This window comes from Gobio gobio, assembly GCF_949357685.1.
Source record: "Gobio gobio genome assembly, chromosome: 20".
NCBI classification, from domain to species: domain Eukaryota; kingdom Metazoa; phylum Chordata; class Actinopteri; order Cypriniformes; family Gobionidae; genus Gobio; species Gobio gobio.
The window spans coordinates 38,500,896-38,520,495 of NC_137113.1; the positions used below are offsets into that span (position 1 = coordinate 38,500,896).

General features: G+C 41.4%; 2 protein-coding genes across 3 annotated transcripts in view; one reads left to right on the forward strand and one right to left on the reverse strand.

Moving 5' to 3' along the window:
* cabcoco1 (ciliary associated calcium binding coiled-coil 1) overlaps positions 1–3,369 on the reverse strand; it is a 45,272-nt gene extending 41,903 nt beyond the window's left edge. The window contains exons 1-2 of the mRNA XM_079801325.1: positions 3,229–3,369; positions 2,577–2,736 (exon numbers count right to left, since the gene is read on the reverse strand). Of these exons, the coding sequence (XP_079657451.1) occupies positions 2,577–2,666 (90 nt within the window). The 5' untranslated portion in view covers positions 2,667–2,736; positions 3,229–3,369. The remainder of the gene's footprint in view (positions 1–2,576; positions 2,737–3,228) is intronic.
* Positions 3,130–10,025, forward strand: tmem26b (transmembrane protein 26b). 2 transcript variants are annotated; one of them, XM_079801326.1, is made up of 6 exons: positions 3,130–3,399; positions 3,541–3,637; positions 3,858–3,944; positions 4,317–4,525; positions 6,936–7,015; positions 7,147–10,025. In XM_079801326.1, the coding sequence occupies exons 1-6, from the start codon at positions 3,212–3,214 to the stop codon at positions 7,398–7,400; spliced, it is 915 nt and encodes a 304-aa protein (XP_079657452.1). In that variant the 5' UTR covers positions 3,130–3,211; the 3' UTR covers positions 7,401–10,025. The 2 variants fall into 2 exon arrangements, with proteins under 2 accessions (XP_079657452.1, XP_079657453.1); XM_079801327.1 differs by having other exon boundaries at positions 3,131–3,399; positions 3,574–3,637; positions 7,147–10,019.
* The last annotated feature ends 9,575 nt before the right edge of the window (positions 10,026–19,600 follow it).

The following is a 19,600-nucleotide window of genomic DNA, read 5'->3' on the forward strand; positions in this document are numbered from 1 at the left end:
GGAGGAGGCTCGCTCCGAGACCGTTCATTCCTACCATCCCTTGTAAGCGGCGCGGCTTGAACAGAGGGGGAGGAGGCTCGCTCCGAGACCGTTCATTCCTACCATCCCTTGTAAGCGGCGCGGCTTGAACAGAGGGGGAGGAGGCTCGCTCCGAGACCGTTCATTCCTACCATCCCTTGTAAGCGGCGCGGTGGCGCGGCATGAACAGAGGGGGAGGAGGCTCGCTCCGAGACCGTTCATTTCTACCATCCCTTGTAAGCGGCGCGGCTTGAACAGAGGGGGAGGAGGCTCGCTCCGAGACAGTTCATTCCTACCATCCCTTGTAAGCGGCGCGGTGGCGCGTCTTGAACAGAGGGGGAGGAGGCTCGCTCCGAGACCGTTCATTCCTACCATCCCTTGTAAGCGGCGCGGTGGCGCGGCTTGAACAGAGGGGGGGAACAGCGGAGTGATGTCGTCAAAAAACTGCTCGAGTCGAGCCCGCAGGGTCGACATAGAGAGTTCGTCGCACTCGGGGCATTCGCCCGCGAGGAGTGCGGCGGCGGCGTGGTCACGGCCCAGACAGAGAGCGCAGACACATGGCGGTCTCTGGTGCTGAGCTGCACGTGGCACGAGCCGCAGGTGGAACGAGGCGTTTTGATAAAAACGCTCGTGCTCTTTTATGAAACGTGTGACGCAACGGCGAGAACACGTGCAATGAAAGGATATAATGCTGCCGGATAGCAGAGCAGGCACGGAAGGCTGAAGGTGGCGAGATGCAGCCGGCTTCTTCAGGCGCTGTCCTAAGCTTGCTGTGCTGCGCGGTCAACGGCGGCGGGTCCCAGATCCAGCGATGCGAAGAGCTTCGCTGAAGAACAGAAAATCGAATATGCAGCCCGTGAGCCCCGCTTATATACACGTGGCCACGCCCCACCTGTAGGCAAATGAAGCCAGGTGGGCGCGAAGCGCCCTCATTGGTCGCCACGTCACGCGGGCTCACCGATAGGCTGCTGCAGTTGCCAGCAGAGCAGCCAATAGCACGCTGGAATAGCCTGCTATGGTCTGCCAGGCTGCCGCACTGCGTTGACAATATTATAAAATTAAGGATAATTTTGGGTTTTTCAGTAATCTCGAAGAAAGAAAACTTTCCCGATGCGTAAGGAACTTACGCAATACGAGAGAACCTCTCGTAAGAGAAACACTCTGATAAAGTGATAAAGTGTAGTTCACCCAAAAATGAAAATTGGACATTTATCTGCTTACCCCCAGGCCATCCAAGGTGTAGGTGTCTTTGTTTCTTCAGTAGAACACAAATGGAGATTTTTAAATTCAACCGTTGCTGTGTGTCACTCACAGAATGCATGTCAATGGGGTCTAGTTCTATTAGGGTAAAACAAACATGCACAGACAACTTCAAATTAATCCCTGCGGCTCGTGACGACACATTAATGTCTTAAGACACGAAACGATCGGTTTGTGCGATAAACCGAACAGTATTTATATAATTCTTTACCTCAAATTCAACACCATGTCCAACAGCACTGAAAGCGCAGCACTTCCGCAAACGCCAGAAGTGCTCTCGCGCTCTTCTACTTCTTCTTCTTCTTCTTGTTTTACGGCGGATCGCAAACAAATACGTGCATTACCGCCACCTATGTCAGAAATGCTCTCGCGCTCGTATACAGTAAACAATGAGTGACGTATACGAGCGCGAGAGCATTTCTGACATAGGTGGCGGTAATGCACGTATTTGTTTGCGATCCGCCGTAAAACAAGAAGAAGAAGAAGAAGAGCGCGAGAGCACTTCTGGCGTTTGCGGAAGTGCTGCGCTTTCAGTGCTGTTGGACATGGTGTTGTATTTGAGGTAAACAATTATTTAAATACTGTTCGGTTTATCGCACAAACCGATCGTTTCGTGTCTTAAGACAATAATGTGCCATCAAGAGCCGCATGGATTAATTTGAAGTTGTCTGTGCATGTTTTTTTTTACCCTGATAGAATTAGACCCCATTGACATCCATTCTATGAGTGACACACAGCAACGGTTGAAGTTAAAAATCTCCATTTGTGTTCTACTGAAGAAACAAAGACACCTACACCTTGGATGCCTTAGGGGTAAGCAGATAAATGTCAAATTTTCATTTTTGGGTGAACTATCCCTTTAAGCTAAAAATACTTCACTGTCCGCCTCTGGTTTCATGACAGTATCTTGGGCATTATTTACAGCTACTTGTATGTAATATTTGATTTAATGTGAATTATATGTTGAGATTAGGATAAGAAACATACCATCATGAAATATTACCATGTAAACGGAAAATATCAATTTTTTCACAATGTATAGCTGACAAGATTTCAAAGTTGGATTCACTTTTTAAGCATTAGTATAGGCTACAATGTAAAATGTTCGTGGATATTAATATGTTTCAATGTAGGCCTAAGTTATATGTTTTCTTTCTAAGTTAATTAGATTAGCATCTTTTTCAGTCAGATCATAACGTTAACTATACGTTACCTCATTTTATCATAGGCTTATAAATCGTCTAAACACCAGTGAGTAACTAGACTAAATCCATATGCATGTAGCCTAGTTTACGTACACTGATCCGAGTATTATCTTTATCTGCTTCTTCTCCTCTCTTTATTTTCTCTGAGTTTTCAGCGGATCTGCCGCTCTCTCTTCCAGACATGTTGACTGTTGCTCAGGAAACAGCAGTGGGCGGGGCATGTGAGTTCATGCGTGCCTCAGAGTAGTGAAACCTGAGTGAAACCCATATTTAAATGAATTATAATTTACATGATATGATATAAAGGGATTGTCGACAAATATGCAGTAAAAAAAAAACATTAAAAATAAAAACAAAATAAAAACACTTTTGAAGAAAAAAAAATCCAAAAGCCAAAATACTTCAATTATGATTTCATAGCGACTTTAAAAACCTTATTTAAACAATTCCTGTGAGTCACATTATGAATGTGAATTAGCTTATGGATAAATCCACATACTGTCTTTGCATTTATCTTTCTGACAGAAGACTAAAATGAATAGGTTATTTAAAAACGTAGTTAAAAGTGTTCAGGACTGAAGTCCCGCCCAAATGGTGTGAAACGTGGGAAGAAGAAAAAAAGAAGGTAAAATCGGATTCTTTCGATCAGACTCAAAAGGAGCTCAGAGTGAAAGCCACAACTTTCCTCGCATTATTAAACAGCCTCAAACTGTATTTTGAAAGAAACCATGCTAGTCAAATTTACCTGTGCTGTAGTCACCAGAGCATTATTTATTTTAGTGTCTCTCATCGGTGTATGGAGAGTGACATGGGTGAAAAATAATAATTTATATTGGTTTCTAACTATCCTCTATCTGCCTCTCGTGGCTGAAATGATTTTAACTATGAGAAGAAGAAAAGGGAAGGATTACAAATGGTAAGTACACACATCATTTCTTTTTGCATGCATAAGAATTTTGAGGGGTCAACATCCTGAAATATAATCTAGTGTGACTTGGGTTAAACACTTGAGTGAATTTTGACAATATAGCTGAGTGACTCAATCTCTGATCTTTAGGTTTTCTCCAGCAATATTGTTTTTCCTTATCAGTATTATACCAACCATATGGATCCTTGAATTGCACCATCAGCAAAACAGATCAGATGATACTAAGGTAATACTCAAGGGAAAGCAATGGCGCATTTAGGACTTTTATAAATGCATTTTAGCTTTTGACTGCTTTGTATACACATTTCATGCTACCTTTAGAAACCTGTAGAAAAATTAAAACCCATGTCCATTTCAACCCCAGTGTGTAAGCCCAGCGCAAGACGATGTAAAATGCATTATTTTTCATAAGCAATGTTTTATGCCCAAAATGTTGCTAATTTCAGTGCAATAAACTGGATTCATCTGAGAACATCAGAGTCTTTCTTGATGAATGGAGAGCCAATGCAACCAATGCAACCACAAGAATACAGGTACTGCCTCTGTCTTTTATACATTCATGACTTTCCACATTACAGACGTTTTCCATGGAAGTCTAGAATACACTGATCTCTGAAAGAAGTCCCTTTCAAAGTCTTTCAGTTTATTTACTCAGTTTTGCTTTTAAAGCACAACTACTAGCTTGGGTGATTTGTAAATACAAATATTGGTTCAGTCCTCCACACAAACAAGTCTGTGTTAATGGTTGCACTTGGTTCTTATAGAGAAACTACTGTTATTTGTTCAGAAGTCGCCACACCTTCACTATATGAGATTTACAGGATATGCTTTATGTAAGTCTGACCTCATTTCTTCCAGAAGGCAGTACCTCTTAGCTGAATAGTAACTTTGTGGTGGTATTTTAGGACCCTCTGAAATTATTGTCATCGGTTTGTGCCAATGACTGGATCCTGGCCCTTCACCAAATTCTCCTGATCCTGCTAATAGTGGGGAAGTGGCTGCTACCAATCGCTGGAGGGGTCACCAGAGATGAAATGTCCCAGTTGTTGCTCATCTTTGTGGGCACAGCTGCTGATATCCTCGAGTTCATCAGTGAGACGCTGTCTGATGTGAAGCAAGTATTGTTTAAGACTAAATACTCCACATTTTCACATTTATTTCAATGATTTTCTGTTAGATAAGTGCAATTAAATCTGAGTCTGTATGGAAGCTTGTTTCCGCCTTGGAATAAAAAATAAAAAAGGTAATTGCTTTTTATCTATTCTAAGGGGGAAAATAAAATATACTCACAACTTGTGATTTAAATTTATATATATATATATATATATATATATATATATATATATATATATATATATATATATATACTCTGGGGGATACAGTGAATAAGCTAAAGATATATATATATAACTTGCAATTGCGAGTTTATATCTCACAATTCTGACTTTTTTCCCTTGCAATTCCAAGTTTATATCTCACAATTCTGACTTTTTTTCTTTTTCTTATATCTTGCAATTCAGACGTAATAACTCACAATTCTGACCTTTTTCTTGCAAGTTTATATCTTGCAATTCAGACTTTATAACTCAAAATTGAGACTTTATATCTCACAATTTAGACTTTTTTTCTCAGAATATGAGACATACACTTTGAAAGTCTGAATTAAAGTCTGAAGTCACAATTGCGAGTTATAAAGTCTGACTAAATAAAAACGCACCATTACCTTTTTTTTAATTCTGTGGTATGTCAAAAAGTAAGGAACATAATCAGTCTTTAATAAATCCACAACATAACTCTCAGAAGATTGCAGGAGATAAAATAAACACCACCACATTTACATTGATGATACCGGACCAAGGAACAATGAAACTCAGGGCTTAAATACACAGGGAACATAATACAGGTGAATAGAGACAGGTGGTTTGAAACGAATTAACAGCCAGGAAAACTAATTAGGACTCAAACTAATTAGGAAGGCAAAACAGGAACAGAACCCAGTGAAAACTAAACCAAAAACGGCTACACATTATAGTATAGTAAGACCCCCTCCTGAAAGGCGCATCCTTGTGCCATAAACGTCCAACTGAATAGGGAATGAGATTGCTCTGGAGGAGGACGCAAGTAATCGAAGGGCAAGAAACTAGGGGAAATAACAGTGGGAGAGACGAGGGTGGAGACAAGAGCAGGAGTAGCCAGGCAAGGACCCAAAGTGCAGCTAGGGCGATGCCCCATGGTGAAGTCGAGGGAGGGAGGAGCCATGGTGGAGTCTTGGCTGACGAAACCAGGGGAACGATGGACAGAGACAAGGCCAATGGAAGGGAAGCCCTAGTCAAAGAGCCACTGAGACCGGGCGACACCAATTGTCCTGGAGGCCAAGTGACAAGCAGTGACAAGCTTCCGAGGTGGAGCCAGGGTGCCATAGGACTGAAGTGGAACCTCTGTGACTGAGGACCAAGGCAAAGCCGGAGGGAATGCGGAGCCTGACGAAGCCGAAGGGGTAGAGGGAAAAATGTAGCTGAAGGCCTGTAAGTCTGTGGCACAGGCAGAGCAACATCTGAACAAGGCGAAGCCAGAGTGACAAGGGTGCCCGGTGAGGCCGTAAGGATGATGGTCCCAGGTGGAGCCAAGGGAGACCTGTCGGCTTCGCCTTGGCTCCACCGAGGTGGAATGATGTGATCGAAGGCTGGAGATGGAGCCAGGGGATCCTCTTTACCACTCTTTAGAGTGGTGTCAGAGGAGGAGCAGAGGGGCTGAAGGGAACTAGCAGAGGTGGGGCAGAGAAACTGGCTGAACTTGGAAGAAGAGTAGGGAGAAGGAGGCTGGAGACACAGGAGACTTTGAGCTGGGCAGAACCAGCGGGGGCACAGGAGACTTGGAGCTAGACGGGACCAGCGGGGGCGGTAGATTAATATAAACATCCTCTTCCAAATCATAATAGCATGCAGAGGTCAGCTTCAGCTAACCCTCAGTGGTGGGAGTTTGGGGGCGGGTTCTTCCTCCATTCCCCCAAATTTCAAAAGTAATCCCACGGCAGCACAATGATGTTGCCGGCTCACACACCTGGTCAAACGATCAGTCTGGCTCTGGGACAATCCTTGGCTCAGTCTTGACTGCTTACACTGTGATCGTGGCAGGCTCTAGCTCTTCGTCTGCAGTGGGCTCTGGCGGTCATGTCCTTGCATCAAGGTTATGGCTGGCTGGGCTCTGGGTCCAGAGCAGAGCATGTGATGTCCTCAGCTTGGCAGAATCTGTTGTTCACAAGCACTCACTCCACAAACGCAGCAAAACCCTTGAGGACCGTAATCACAAAAGTATAACAGAGACAGGTGTGTGGAAACTAATTGACAACCATGGAAACTAGGAACTGGCAAAACAGGAACAGAACACAGTGAAAACTAAACCAAAAACGACAACAGGTTACAGGTGGAAACAAGCTAAGGTCTAAACAAGCCATAGGACAATGTGGACGATTACAATATTTTCTTAGTCATTAATTTATCATCATATGCTGTTCCTTGTACTAGGGAGAGCAGTCTACCCTTTGTGTGCATTATTCTGGCAGTTTGGACATGGAGCATGCTCCAATTTCCTTTGCATTTCTCAGGTCTGTACTCTTACATAATTATCTGTTGTTTCTTAATATGGCATATTAATTATGACATTATATTAATACATAATAGCCATAACCAAGAAACTGCTATTTATTTTTTCTGTTTTTTCATTGGCATCTCTCAGTGGTGAACACCAAACCTGAGGATTTTGGTGAAGGCCAGGATGACTCTCTCCTCTCCAAGTACAGGACAGATATATGGAACATTGTGGGATGTTTTTTACTTCAAGATGGCCCCTTCTTTATTGTCCGACTTACAGTTATGATGTTTTTTTCTGTCTATCATCAAATGTTGGTCTTTTTTACCATTAAGAACTTTCTAGTAGTGATGCTTAATATTTACAGGATGTGGGTCATTTGCATGGATTACAAATCATGAGAAGTGCAGAAAGTCTTGTTCGGGTTAAACAAATGCAGTTAAACAAATTCATTGGCATTATTTTGAGAACTGACACTGTGCAAGTCTCAATGAAAAGTTTCATTGTAATAAACATTTTGATTCATTGTTATAGAACAGCTTTGCTGTGGAAGCAATAAAACATGCATATACAGCATGTTATATTAATAAAAAGGCTGTCAAAATAAATGCATGAGAATAGTTAAATGTTGCTTTTGTGCTATTTTTTTAAGGCAGTTAAGACATTCATTAAATTTGACGTTATAAATTATTTTTTTCATTCTGTTATTTTGGTTTCTTAAAGGGGTGGTAAAACACATTCTTTTGAAGGCTTGACTGTGTTTGTGGGGTGCAAAAAAATTGCCTTATTTTTCATATATTTGACCTTTATTCTACACTGCTCTGTCCCTCCTTGTAAAACGGTCTGATGCTTTCCGGGTTCTATGAAGCCAGTCCCTCAAAAATACGCAGTGGGCTCAGATTGGTTAGCTGGCCCAGTGTGTTGTGATTCGCTAACCGCAGTGCACGTCGGAAACGTCACGCCCCTTACCGCCCGAATCAGACCCAGAACATTTGAGTGAAGATGATCGAGCAGAACCTGTTCAGTCCTCGAGAGTAAAGACTGCGGATCTATAATGATCGCTACTGAATGGCACTTTAACTTTTGTATTTTTAGAACGATTATAGCCAAATATCTGTCGTAAGAACTAACCCAAAACAAACACTAAGCACTGGCTTTAACTAGTAAGTTAGCCAAATCACACACAGAACCATGTTTAGCATGCCTGTAGATAAACAATACATAAAAGCTCTAATCAAAGAATCATTTACACTAATGCCAGGTTCGCTGTTGAGATTTTAACGTTAGTGTTTGTAACGATAGGTGTTCGTCGGATAACGTTAAGTATGAATGAGCATTTAACAGACTGGTTTGCAGAACAGCGTTGTCATCTGTTTACTTCCTTGCTACAACCTATTACAGGAAAACACATCGATGAAAAATAAATCAGACTTACAGGTTGTGGCCCGTAAACAGCTTCTGTTTGTAAATCCAGCTTTCAGGACAAGCCGTTGTGCATATCCTGTATTGAACTCGCGAAGTTTGTGGAAGATTGTGTTGTCCTCCGTGAAGCGTGCATCCACGCACCGGCAGTGTTTTTTTCACGCAGCTGACGTTGTGCAAATCTGGTATTGAAATCGCGAAGACGGTGGATGCAGGGAGCCCTGCGCGCGCCTGATTCCCCGCTGACTCAAACACACGTGCATATAACATGCTGTATGTTAAACGCTCTGCAACGCACCCCCTTCCCAAGGAAGGCTGAACAGAGCAAGTACCCCAGACCTGCAATCCGGATGAAAATAACAGCGTTTCTTCGGCATTGCGGCAAAAACACAGCCTACTAACGCTTCCCCGCGGCGATACAAAATTGCCTCGCCCCCCTTATTTCATATTCCCCGGAGGAGGGGTTTATGTAAATATTGGGCCTGGTGATGTCAGCAAAACCTGGGTGAATGTGTAGTAGTCCCTAGCGGCCGTTTGCTGTAGTCCTTAGAAACTGATTTCTTTAAAAGCAAATATCTCCCTTTGCTTTAAACTTTGAACGTTGTAACTTTGCAGATGTTGTTTATGCTCAAGCAGCAACATTACACGTTAGCTAAAGTTAGAATAGTGAAATCGTGGTTTACCACCCCTTTAAAGGAACACACCGACTTTTTGGGACTTTAGCTTATTCACCGTATCCCCCCGAGTCAGATAGGTCCATACATACCATTCTCATCTCTGTGCGTGCCATAACTCTGTCTGACGCACACACCGCTAGCTTAGCTTAGCACAAAGACTGGAGGTAAACGGCTCCAGCTAGCCTACTGCTCAATAAGTGACAAAATAACGCCAACATTTTCCTATTTACATGTTGTGATGTGTATATCAACATATATATGTGTCATATCTACATGTTTTAATATTTAGACCACTTCTATTATTGATTGCTATCAGGATGTGAAGAGAGTTTCAGCCAGTATAACAAAAAGTGTTTATATTGCCTATACCGTACCTTCAATACATCCATCAGGCTTAACAGTTTGTTTTCCCCAATGCTTTTCCTTATTCTTCTAACATAGCCTTCCTTTTGTGATTGTGACCATAGAGTTCAAATTACTCTTTATCAGACCACAACACTTGCCGGTGGCTTATCTGAGTGTGGTGTTGAATTGTGATTCTGACATTTATGCTGAGGTTGCAGGTAAGGTTTCCTCCTTCCATTCAGATCATGTTTGTGCACACTGACCCTTGTATCAGTTCAATACTCAATATTCCCGCAGGTTCTTTGCCGTCATATGCTTTGTTCTGTATTCCTAGCTACAATGAGCAATTCTAGTCTTGTATGTATTGTCCCTTTTTCTTGCTCTGTTATCTTTTGATCATTTTTGTAATCATTTTTAACGTGTTCATATCAACAAATTACTGTACAGTATATGCATTCTCACCAGACAAAATGATGAAAATCTAGAAGCATTAATATGTTATTAACCACATAAACCGGTTCAGACTCCAATATAATCATTGCAAGATGCAAGATTGATAGAGAGAAGTGAACTGTGGATGTGATCTTATGTTCTGTTTTTTTTTCCTGCAAGGCTAATTGCATGTGTGATAACAACTTACTTTCCTTCCTTCCTTTTTACATTGTTCTAATCCCCCCCCCCCCCCCCCCCCCCTTAATTTGTTCTTTCTGCTTGAAAGCTTTTCTGTTTTTAATATTTAATGAATACATAGCATATAACACAAACATTCAATGGGAAATACTTTTATAGAACATTTGTTTTATATTTCTCTTGATTATATGGAAACAATTACAGTTTTTTTCAATTGTTTACACGCAATTTTGAAAACAGAGTTCTTTTTGTCAAAATATAATCACAATTATCCAAACACCACACTCAATTAGCAAAATTCCTAGATTGTTTGCAAAATGACACACTTCAGTCAAAACATATACACATATTTGTGAAAATGCTATTTGTTTTCATTTAACCAACACAGTCATCAATGATCATACACTTTTGCAGCCAGTTTCACACTGCTGTGATAAATAAAAAACACATTTGTAAAAAAGCCAGACATTCTTACTGTATGTAAGAGATAATTTAGGTGACAAAAAATAGTGAGAAACTGACAACATTATTCATGATTTGTTTTGAGATAGGAGAACGTAGACAAATACTGTAGGCCTACTATAACCTTACTGCACTGCACAACACTTGATGCTGCAGACTGAATATTTCAAGTATTTATTTCAATACTTACAGTATTGTAAGTTACAGTAATCAACCAAAAATGATATCAATTACTGTAAACAAATAAAATCTATAGACAAATAAAAATTACTGCATGAATTACAGTACATACACTTTGACTCTGAAGAAAAGTAAAGTAAAAGTAAACAGAAATGAAAGAAAACTCAAAGCAACAAGAATACTGCAACTATCCATCTCTCCGTCTGGCTGGATCAGGCCATAAGATTTCATCAACATCACAGGCTATGTCTTCATTGGCAAGGCACCGTTGGAAGAATCGCCTTGTGTGACGAATCCACCCCTGCACTGAAGCTGCTTCAATAAGATCACATGCCTGTTCCATGGCCTGAATGAGGGGCAAACGGTCATAAGGCCGCAGGTCATATACCTTCCACCGCCACGCTGAAAAAAATTATTCTATAGGATTCAGGAAGGGGGAGTATCGGGGAAGGTATAAAACTTCAAAATCAGGGTGATCATGGAACCAGTTCTGGACCAGAGCAGCCCGATGAAATGAGACATTGTCCCAAACGACAATGTACCACATCTGGTCCACTTGGTGTAATGCTGTGACAATCTCATGCAATCGGTCAAGAAATGCAAGTATCAGATTTGCATTATAGGGTCCCAGATTTACATGGTGGTGGAGGACCCCATTTTGTGTGATAGCAGCGCAAAGGGTGATGTTACCCCCTCGCTGCCCTGGCACATTGGTGATTGCCCTGTGCCCAATTACATTTCTCCCTCTTCTTCTTGTTTTTGCAAGGTTAAATCCAGCCTCATCCACATATATAAATTCATGTTGAATTTCAGCAGCATCCATTTGCAAGACTCTCTGAAACACATTTAAGAAAATAGGATGCTATTCAATATCTATAGCACAGTATTTTTTTTGTGACAGAACATTATGAGCAGTGCATGATACCACACCATAGTCAGATGAACAATGCATACCTCCACATACTCATTGCGCAGATGTTTCACTCTCTGAATTTCTGTCAAATGGTACCCGATACAGTTGCTTCATGTTTATTTGATTTTTCTTTAGGATTCGACCTAATGTTGACAGAGAGACTCGTTGGATGTTATTGAAAATATTGTCATCATTGATGATATTGGCTTGGATTTCTCGTAGCCTGATACAATTATTGGCCAAAACCATGTTCACAATGGCGGCCTCTTGTGCACGACTAAACATAGGGCCCCTTCCACCTTGGTGTCCTCGACCCTCAATCCGGATGGATGGATGGATGGATGGATGGATGGATGGATGGATGGATGGATGGATGGATGGATGGATGGATGGATGGATGGATGGATGGATGGATGGATGGATGGATGGATGGATGGATGGATGGATGGATGGATGGATGGATGGATGGATGGATGGATGGATGGATGGATGGATGGATGGATGGATGGATGGATGGATGGATGGATGGATGGATGGATGGATGGATGGATGGATGGATGGATGGATGGATGGATGGATGGATGGATGGATGGATGGATGGATGGATGGATGGATATACTGTCAAATGTCACAGTAAACAATATTGATTATACAAGCTTCAGTTTCAATGTATACTGTGTGGTTAGCTTGCCTGTTTTGTCGATGAAATGTCCGAATTACTGACGCAACAGTATTTCTGCTGAGATTTGGTTGAACTCTTTGTCCAGCTTCCATCAGTGTCAGTCCATGGTTGATAACATGGTCAATAAGTGTTGCACGGATTTCTCGAGTCAAATTTGGCCCTCGTCTTCTTTGTTCAGGTTCTATCACCTCTTCAAGTCCTTCTCTACCTCTTCCTCTACCTAGGTGTCCTCCTTTACCTCCTTCTCCTCTTCCTCTTCCTCTTCCTCCTTCTCTTCCTCTACCTTCTTCTCCTCTACCTATGCCTCTTCCTCTACCTCTACCTCCTTCTCCTCTTCCTCTACCTCTACCTCTACCTCTACCTCCTTCATCTCCTCTTTGCTCCCCCTCTCATTCTCACTCTTCTTTTTCTTCCAACTCCTTCCATTTTTGTTGAAGACAGGTGAACTCACCTGCTGCCTTATATAGCACACCTGAGTGCTGCGTTTTCAAATTAGCACATGTGTGCTTCCACACCTGGTAGATGTGTTTATCCAATTCGTTCATTAGTGTGGTAATTGGCAATCCGGTGCTTTGTAATTACAAGGAAGTAACCTCACAATCCTTATCTGTGTCTAAGGTGTGAAAATGTGTGTAGAGTTTTACAAATCACTGTGTGTAATGTTTTGCAAAAAGGGTGAAGCAGACATTGTGTGTAATATTGTGCAAATCTGTGGTGGTGTTTTGCTCATTGGAGTAAAGTTTTGCTAATTGTGTGGAAATTTAAATTTTAGTGTGTAAACAATCGTAAAAAACTGTAAGAGACCATTTTTTCCAGAGCTGCATATAAACATTTGATCACTTGGTATTTGTGCCACTAACATCAGGTATCCAGCAGAGGGCATCATGTGATAAACGGAAAAGTAGAATGTTTGCATCAAACAAGATCACTTTTTTAGTTTAATCTTTGTTTAATTTAATTTATAAACAAAAATTATTTATAGCCTAATTCCTAATTAAGTTATATGAAGGTGGTTCCAATTAATACATTTTTTTTTTTAAATTAACAGATTGGCAAAGATTCAGTCAACTTCTGTCAGATTGCAAGGTAATCTAGGCTAATCTGCTTTACTGCATAACATTAACATTAAAATAAATAAATTATGTCAAGCAGCTATGGAAACATATTGGCATGACTGTTAAATTTATTTAATAGGTTTATACAGTTCAGTTAAAGACTATCATCAAGCCACCAAAATACAGAGACAGAGAATTCTGGCTGAACCGATACACGTGTGTCAAGTATAAATTCTAAGGTTAAATTGAACAAAACATGACCCATTCAATGAAGGGCAAACTTATTAATTGTATATTATTAGCCCCCCAAAAATCCAACTACTTTATGTAATGCCTATGTGTGGCATGTGTGGCAACTCGACAATAATATTAATCGGTAAAGGTGAGCTAAAAATAAAAAGGTAACGTCGATAATATGTCTACTTGTGTTTCAAACCTTTTAATTTAGTAATAAAGAAAAAATATCCAGAGAACATAACTTTATCTATGAATAGCCAGCAGTATAAATATCTATTGATTGTCCTGGTGTGACAGTAACTAAATATTCCAGAATAACACGGCTCTTATAAATATGAGTATCTCAGTCTCCTTCATGTGTTCGCACTATGACACCAACAGCCCGTTCTGTTTGAGGTTCATATGCAGCTACTGCAGAACAAAGCAAGAAGAATATAAGACATTAAAATGAAGGGTTCCTACAACTTCCAAGGCTTTCCATGATTTTCCATTCATTTGTGAATCGCGACTTATGCATACATTTTTTTAAAGAATAATTTTATAGATATTGCACTGACAAAGACCACCTTCCATAGAAATTTCCATGAAGGTCATTCATTTAATACTTTTATTGAGTGCCATATGGTGTGTAAATGATACACTTAAAATGTTTTTACAAATTCATCATATTTATTCATTTTCTGTCTGCCTAATTTATTTAAAAAAATAAAAAATATCTGTTCTGTGCTAGATTAACTGAGACTTGTTACAGCACTTGCATATTGTTGCCCTTGACTGTTCTAGTTGCTGCTATTGCCCTCATTTGTAAGTCGCTTTGGATAAAAGTGTCTGCTAAATGACTAAATGTAAATGTGAAATGTAAATTTATCTCAGCGTCTTTGGGTTAGTAAAAAAAAAAAAGGTAAAATGACATGCATTGAAACTTGTACAGTTAGCAATTAGTTCTATAGTTCTATAAATCCTCCTGCGGCCTTAACTATAATCCCGAATCTGTTGAGTTGTCAACAATTTACAAAAGCTGCCAAATACTCAACTGTTTAGATCTTTTGTATGGTTGGTTAAAGGTAAGGTAGGGAGTTTAGGAAAGGCTAGCAATAGCAAGCTAGCATTGAAAGCATAAGTTCCAACCCCTCCCAGCGCTCTCTCCAAAACCACGCCTCCTTCAAAACACACGAACGCACACAGCTGAGTCGGCAAAGCGTCACGAGAGACGGCGTTAAATTACCTCATGTCTCAAAGCACATAACATTACAATAATAATGAACGTAAACAACTTACATTCTGACCTTTACCACCTGACTGCTGCAGATTCATTTTGGCAATAGTGCTGATGCATAAAAAAATACATCCGAGTCTGAGGACGTGAACAGGACGTGCCATCTCATAATTGGTTAAGATTGTCTGTGCCCAACTCTGCAAAGCCTTACAGAACGCGCAGATGATGTGTGATATCTGCGCAAGCAGGGTGCGCAGAGGTATGAAAATACATATGTTGACAGGCAGGTATAACATTATATCACTGCATTCGGACCGAATGCAATGATTCGACTGATTTTTAAATATTTTGACCACTTCTATTATTGATTGCTATGTACGTTTCAACCTGTATAATAAAATTACCCTACCTTTAAACTATTTTAGATTAAACTGTATGTTTTATATATCTATATTGAAAAATTGTTTCATAAAATGGTCACCAAATTTTTGACTATTACACTATATTGCCAAAAGTTTTGGGACGTCTGCCTTTACATGCAGAAGAACTTTAATGACATCCCATTCTTAATCCGTAGAGTTTAGTATGGAGTTGGCCCACCCTTTGCAGCTATAACAGCTTCAACTCTTCTGGGAAGGCTTTCCACAAGGTTTAGGAGTGTGTTTATGGGAATTTTTGACCATTCTTCTAGAAGCACAGTTGTGAGGTCAGGCACTGATGTTGGACGAGAAGGCCTGTCTCGCAGTCTCCGCTCTAATTCATCCAAAATTTCATGAATGGACTTATTGCACAAGTCAGTAAGTTCAGTAAGTTCAAGTCAGGCTATCATAGCCTGACAAGCCAGACCCACATCAAGATGTTGGGTCTGGAAACCATAGCTGTCAACCCTCCCGTTTTTTCCGGGTTTCTCACGTATTTTAGCTCTTTTCCCGTTGTCTTCCCGGTTTAGTATTTCCCCGTAAAATATCCCGTATTTTTACGTTCTGATTGTGTTAACTCAGAACACGCAACTATCTGGTTTAGTGCCAGAAGACGCGAATGAGAAGTGGTGCGCGCTGTGAGAAAATTTGTCTGTGCACTCATCCAAGAGCGCGCACACGTCTCTCAGCGCGCAAATATTGAGTTATCTTTCAAGTCTTGCTCTTGAACGGACAAACTCACGCAAAAAGTATGTCAACATGTCCATATTGATGAGTATTCTAGCAGACATAGTCTGTATATGGCTTAAGTAAACTTTATACAGTCCAGAAAAGACGAAGCATATCCGAGGTCTTAAAGGGGCAGGAGCCTTTACAGCTGTCTGTTTAATGTCAAACAAAAGACAAGGGCATCACTCACTGCTCTTGATTGAATAGCTTTTGTAAGTTTAATAGGATTAAACTTTAATTTATACAGTCAAATATGCAATGCTATTTTACATTTGATAAATTTCTGTACCTGAAAACTAATGTTAGACGTACCTGAAAAACCTGAAAAGCATAGTTTATTTTATTAGTATCTTTGCTCGATAGTATTTATTTGTGCTGCTGCCTGTATTTAAATGATTTGTTCTTATTATTTTCTTTTTTTTAATTTGACAGTAGTCCTTTTTTCCCTGAACATAGCAAATACTAAACAGTACCGAAACCGTGAACCTAAAACCGTGATACAAACCGAACTGTGAGCAATCTGTACCGTTATACCCCTAGCGTAACGTATGATAAAATGACTGAAAAAAGGTTGGGAATCACTGGCTTACTAGGCTACTATCGAAGAAGAAGAAGACAGTTGCAGCCGCGGGCGGGAGGAAGAGGGAAAAAGTAGCGGGAAGTAAACTTCAAGGAGAGTAGATGAGTGTGATGTGCGATGATGGATCAGGATGCTGACGGCCAAAATCGAAATATTTTGTGTAGTTATAAACTCTTTAGACTTTTTTTTAAGTTTGTGGGTAAGAATCATGTAAAAAAAAATCCCTTATTTTGTGGATGGATTCTAGGAAATCTCCCTTATTTTCAATGTTCAATGTTGACAGCTATGCTGGAAACTCACCATTGACCAGCCATTGACAGGGCTCAATCCGAGGGGCGGGATAAACGGTTGTCTTTCAAATTCCCTCTGCACGCAATTGGATAGTGCTACAACCAACCATCGCAAAGAAGAAGGTGAAGCGGAGCTAACGTTAGTTGATAGACTTTTGCCGTATCCGGTCGGGAAAACTCAGAACTCATCTTCTTTTCTTAAGAATGACTTCAGTGCCGTTCTTTGTTCTTTTCTCAAAGAAAAGCTTAACTCAAAGTCTTCCAGAGTAGCGGCCAAAGCCGATTCGAAAGACCGCTGTTTGCCAGCTTCTGCACGCGGAACCTCCGCAACTCTGCCGTGACGGGCCGTCATTATGTTAAGCCCGCCCACCGACTCTATACATGATGTGATTGGCCTGACCAGAGTTTGGGTTTTCCAGCTCGCAGGTCTACAGAGAGTTGCTAGACTACACTCGCGGCAAATTCAAGATTCAAGATTCAAGAGTTTTATTTGTCACATACACAGTTATATACACAATATACAACTGGCAGTGAAATGTAAACAGGTCCGCTCCATGGACAGTGCAAATAACAGTAACAAGAAATTAAAATAGAAATAGAATAAAATTAGAATAAAAAGTATTAACATAAGTAGAATTATAAATAAATCAAGTAAAAGATAAAAATAGGAAATAAGATAAATAAAAATATAAAAAATATGTGGATATGATAAGTGAGATAAACTGTAGACTTAAAAATAACTGGTTAACATAAAATATATATATATGTATATGTAAAGAAGTATAATGTGCAAGGTTTATTACAGGTTGTTACGCAGTAACAATAGGAAAGTAAAGTGCAGTGCAATTGCAGTATGTGGATGTTAATGTTAAAAAACCGTATGTTTATGCGTGTGCGGGGTGAAGTGAAGTCACGTGACTGAGTTCAGGAGTCTGATGGCCTGGGGGAAGAAACTCCTCCTGAGTCTTTCAGTCTTTGCCATCAGGCTACGGAAGCGCTTACCAGATGGCAGCAGGGTGAAGTGAGAGTTTGCAGGGTGATTAATGTCTCTGATGATTTTGGTAGCTCTACCTCTGCAGCGTTTGGTGTAGATGTCCTGCAGAGACGGGAGAGCTGAGCCTGAGATGCGCTCGGATAAGCGCACCACTCTTTGCAGGGCTTTGCAGTCGTGACTGGTGCTGTTCCCGTACCACGCTGTGATGCACTGAGTCAGGACACTTTCTATCGCCCCTCGATAGAAAGTTTTCAGGATGGCTGGTGAAACCCTGAATTTCCTCAGCTGGCGCAGGTGGTACAGTCTTTGCCTGGCTTTTTTCACCTGTGTCTGGATGTGTGTAGTCCAGGTCAGATCCTCGGAGATGTTCACACCCAGGTATTTGAAGCTGCTCACTCTCTCTACCGGTGTCCCGCTGATCATGAGAGGGGAGTATGACCGATGCTGTCTCTTCCTGAAGTCCACAATCAGTTCTTTGGTCTTGTTAACATTCAGAGAGAGACAGTTGTCCTGGCACCATGATGTCAGTTGCTCCACTTCGTCCAAGTATGCCGTCTCATTGTTGTTGGAGATGAGACCCAGGACAACAGTATCATCAGCAAACTTGATGATAGAGGTGGAGCTGTGTGTGGACAAACAGTCATGGGTGTAGAGAGAGTAGAGCAGGGGACTCAGCACACAGCCCTGTGGAGCTCCAACACTCAGGGTGATGGAGGTGGAGGTGAACTGGCCTACTCTCACCGCCTGGGGTCTGCCAGTGAGGAAATCTTCAATCCAGAGGCAGAGAGAAGAATTCAGGCCTAGATCCAGGAGTTTGTGTGTTAGCTTAATGGGAACTATGGTGTTAAAGGCTGAGCTATAGTCAATAAATAGCAACCTGACATAGTTCCCACTTTTGCTGTCGATGTGAGTGAGGCAGGAGTGAAGGACGTGAGAAATGGCATCTTCAGTCGATCTATTGGGACGATAGGCAAACTGAAGAGGGTCCAAAGTGTCAGGAATGGAGGAGCAAATGTTGTTTTTAATGAGTCTCTCAAAGACCTTCATGACTAAAGATGTGAGAGCCACTGGACGATAGTCATTTAGGCAAGAGGGTTTACTGATCTTAGGTACAGGGATGATGGAGGATCGTTTGAAGGAGGTGGGGACAACAGATGTAGCAAGGGACTCGTTGAATATGGATGTAAAGAGCCCTGCGAGCTGATCAGCACAGGACCGCAGAACACGACCTGAAATACCATCCGGCCCAGCAGCTTTCCTGACATCCACACGTTTGAGTGCCCTCCGAACCTCGTCCTCCGAGACAGAGATCACGTGACCGTTGCTGCTCTGAGGGACTCTCTCTGACGCGTCACTCGCCGGAGTCGCGCTGCCGCGATTACCATCAAAGCGAGCGTAGAAAGAGTTTAACTCGTTCACCAGCAACGGATCAGCTCTCACCTCTGCAGAGGATTTAGTTCCAAAAGCACAGATGGTTCTCAGTCCCTGCCACATCCGCCGGGAGTCGTTGAGTTGGAAATGAGATTCCACTCTGTCTTTATAGCGGAGTTTTGCGGCTTTAACGGCGCGCCGGAGGGCGTAACATGAAGCTTTGTACTCCCTCATATCCCCCGTTAGGAGACCGGCATTGTAAGCGGTGGTGCGCGAGTTTACTGCAGTGCGAATTGAACTGTCCACCCACGGTTTCTGATTAGGGAAGGACGTTATAGTTAATGTTTGTGTGGCTTGCTCTGTCAGTGTGTTAATAAAGCAGAGCGCCACTTCTGTGAA

What these genes read in the sequence shown, in the direction of transcription:
- tmem26b (XM_079801326.1), top strand. Translation starts at nt 3,212, where the DNA reads ATGCTAGTCAAATTTACCTGTGCTGTAGTCACCAGAGCATTATTTATT. An exon ending in AAAGGGAAGGATTACAAATG is followed by an intron (nt 3,400 to 3,540) that starts GTAAGTACACAC and finishes TCTGATCTTTAG; the next exon opens with GTTTTCTCCAGCAATATTGT. An exon ending in GAGACGCTGTCTGATGTGAA is followed by an intron (nt 4,526 to 6,935) that starts GCAAGTATTGTT and finishes TCCTTGTACTAG; the next exon opens with GGAGAGCAGTCTACCCTTTG.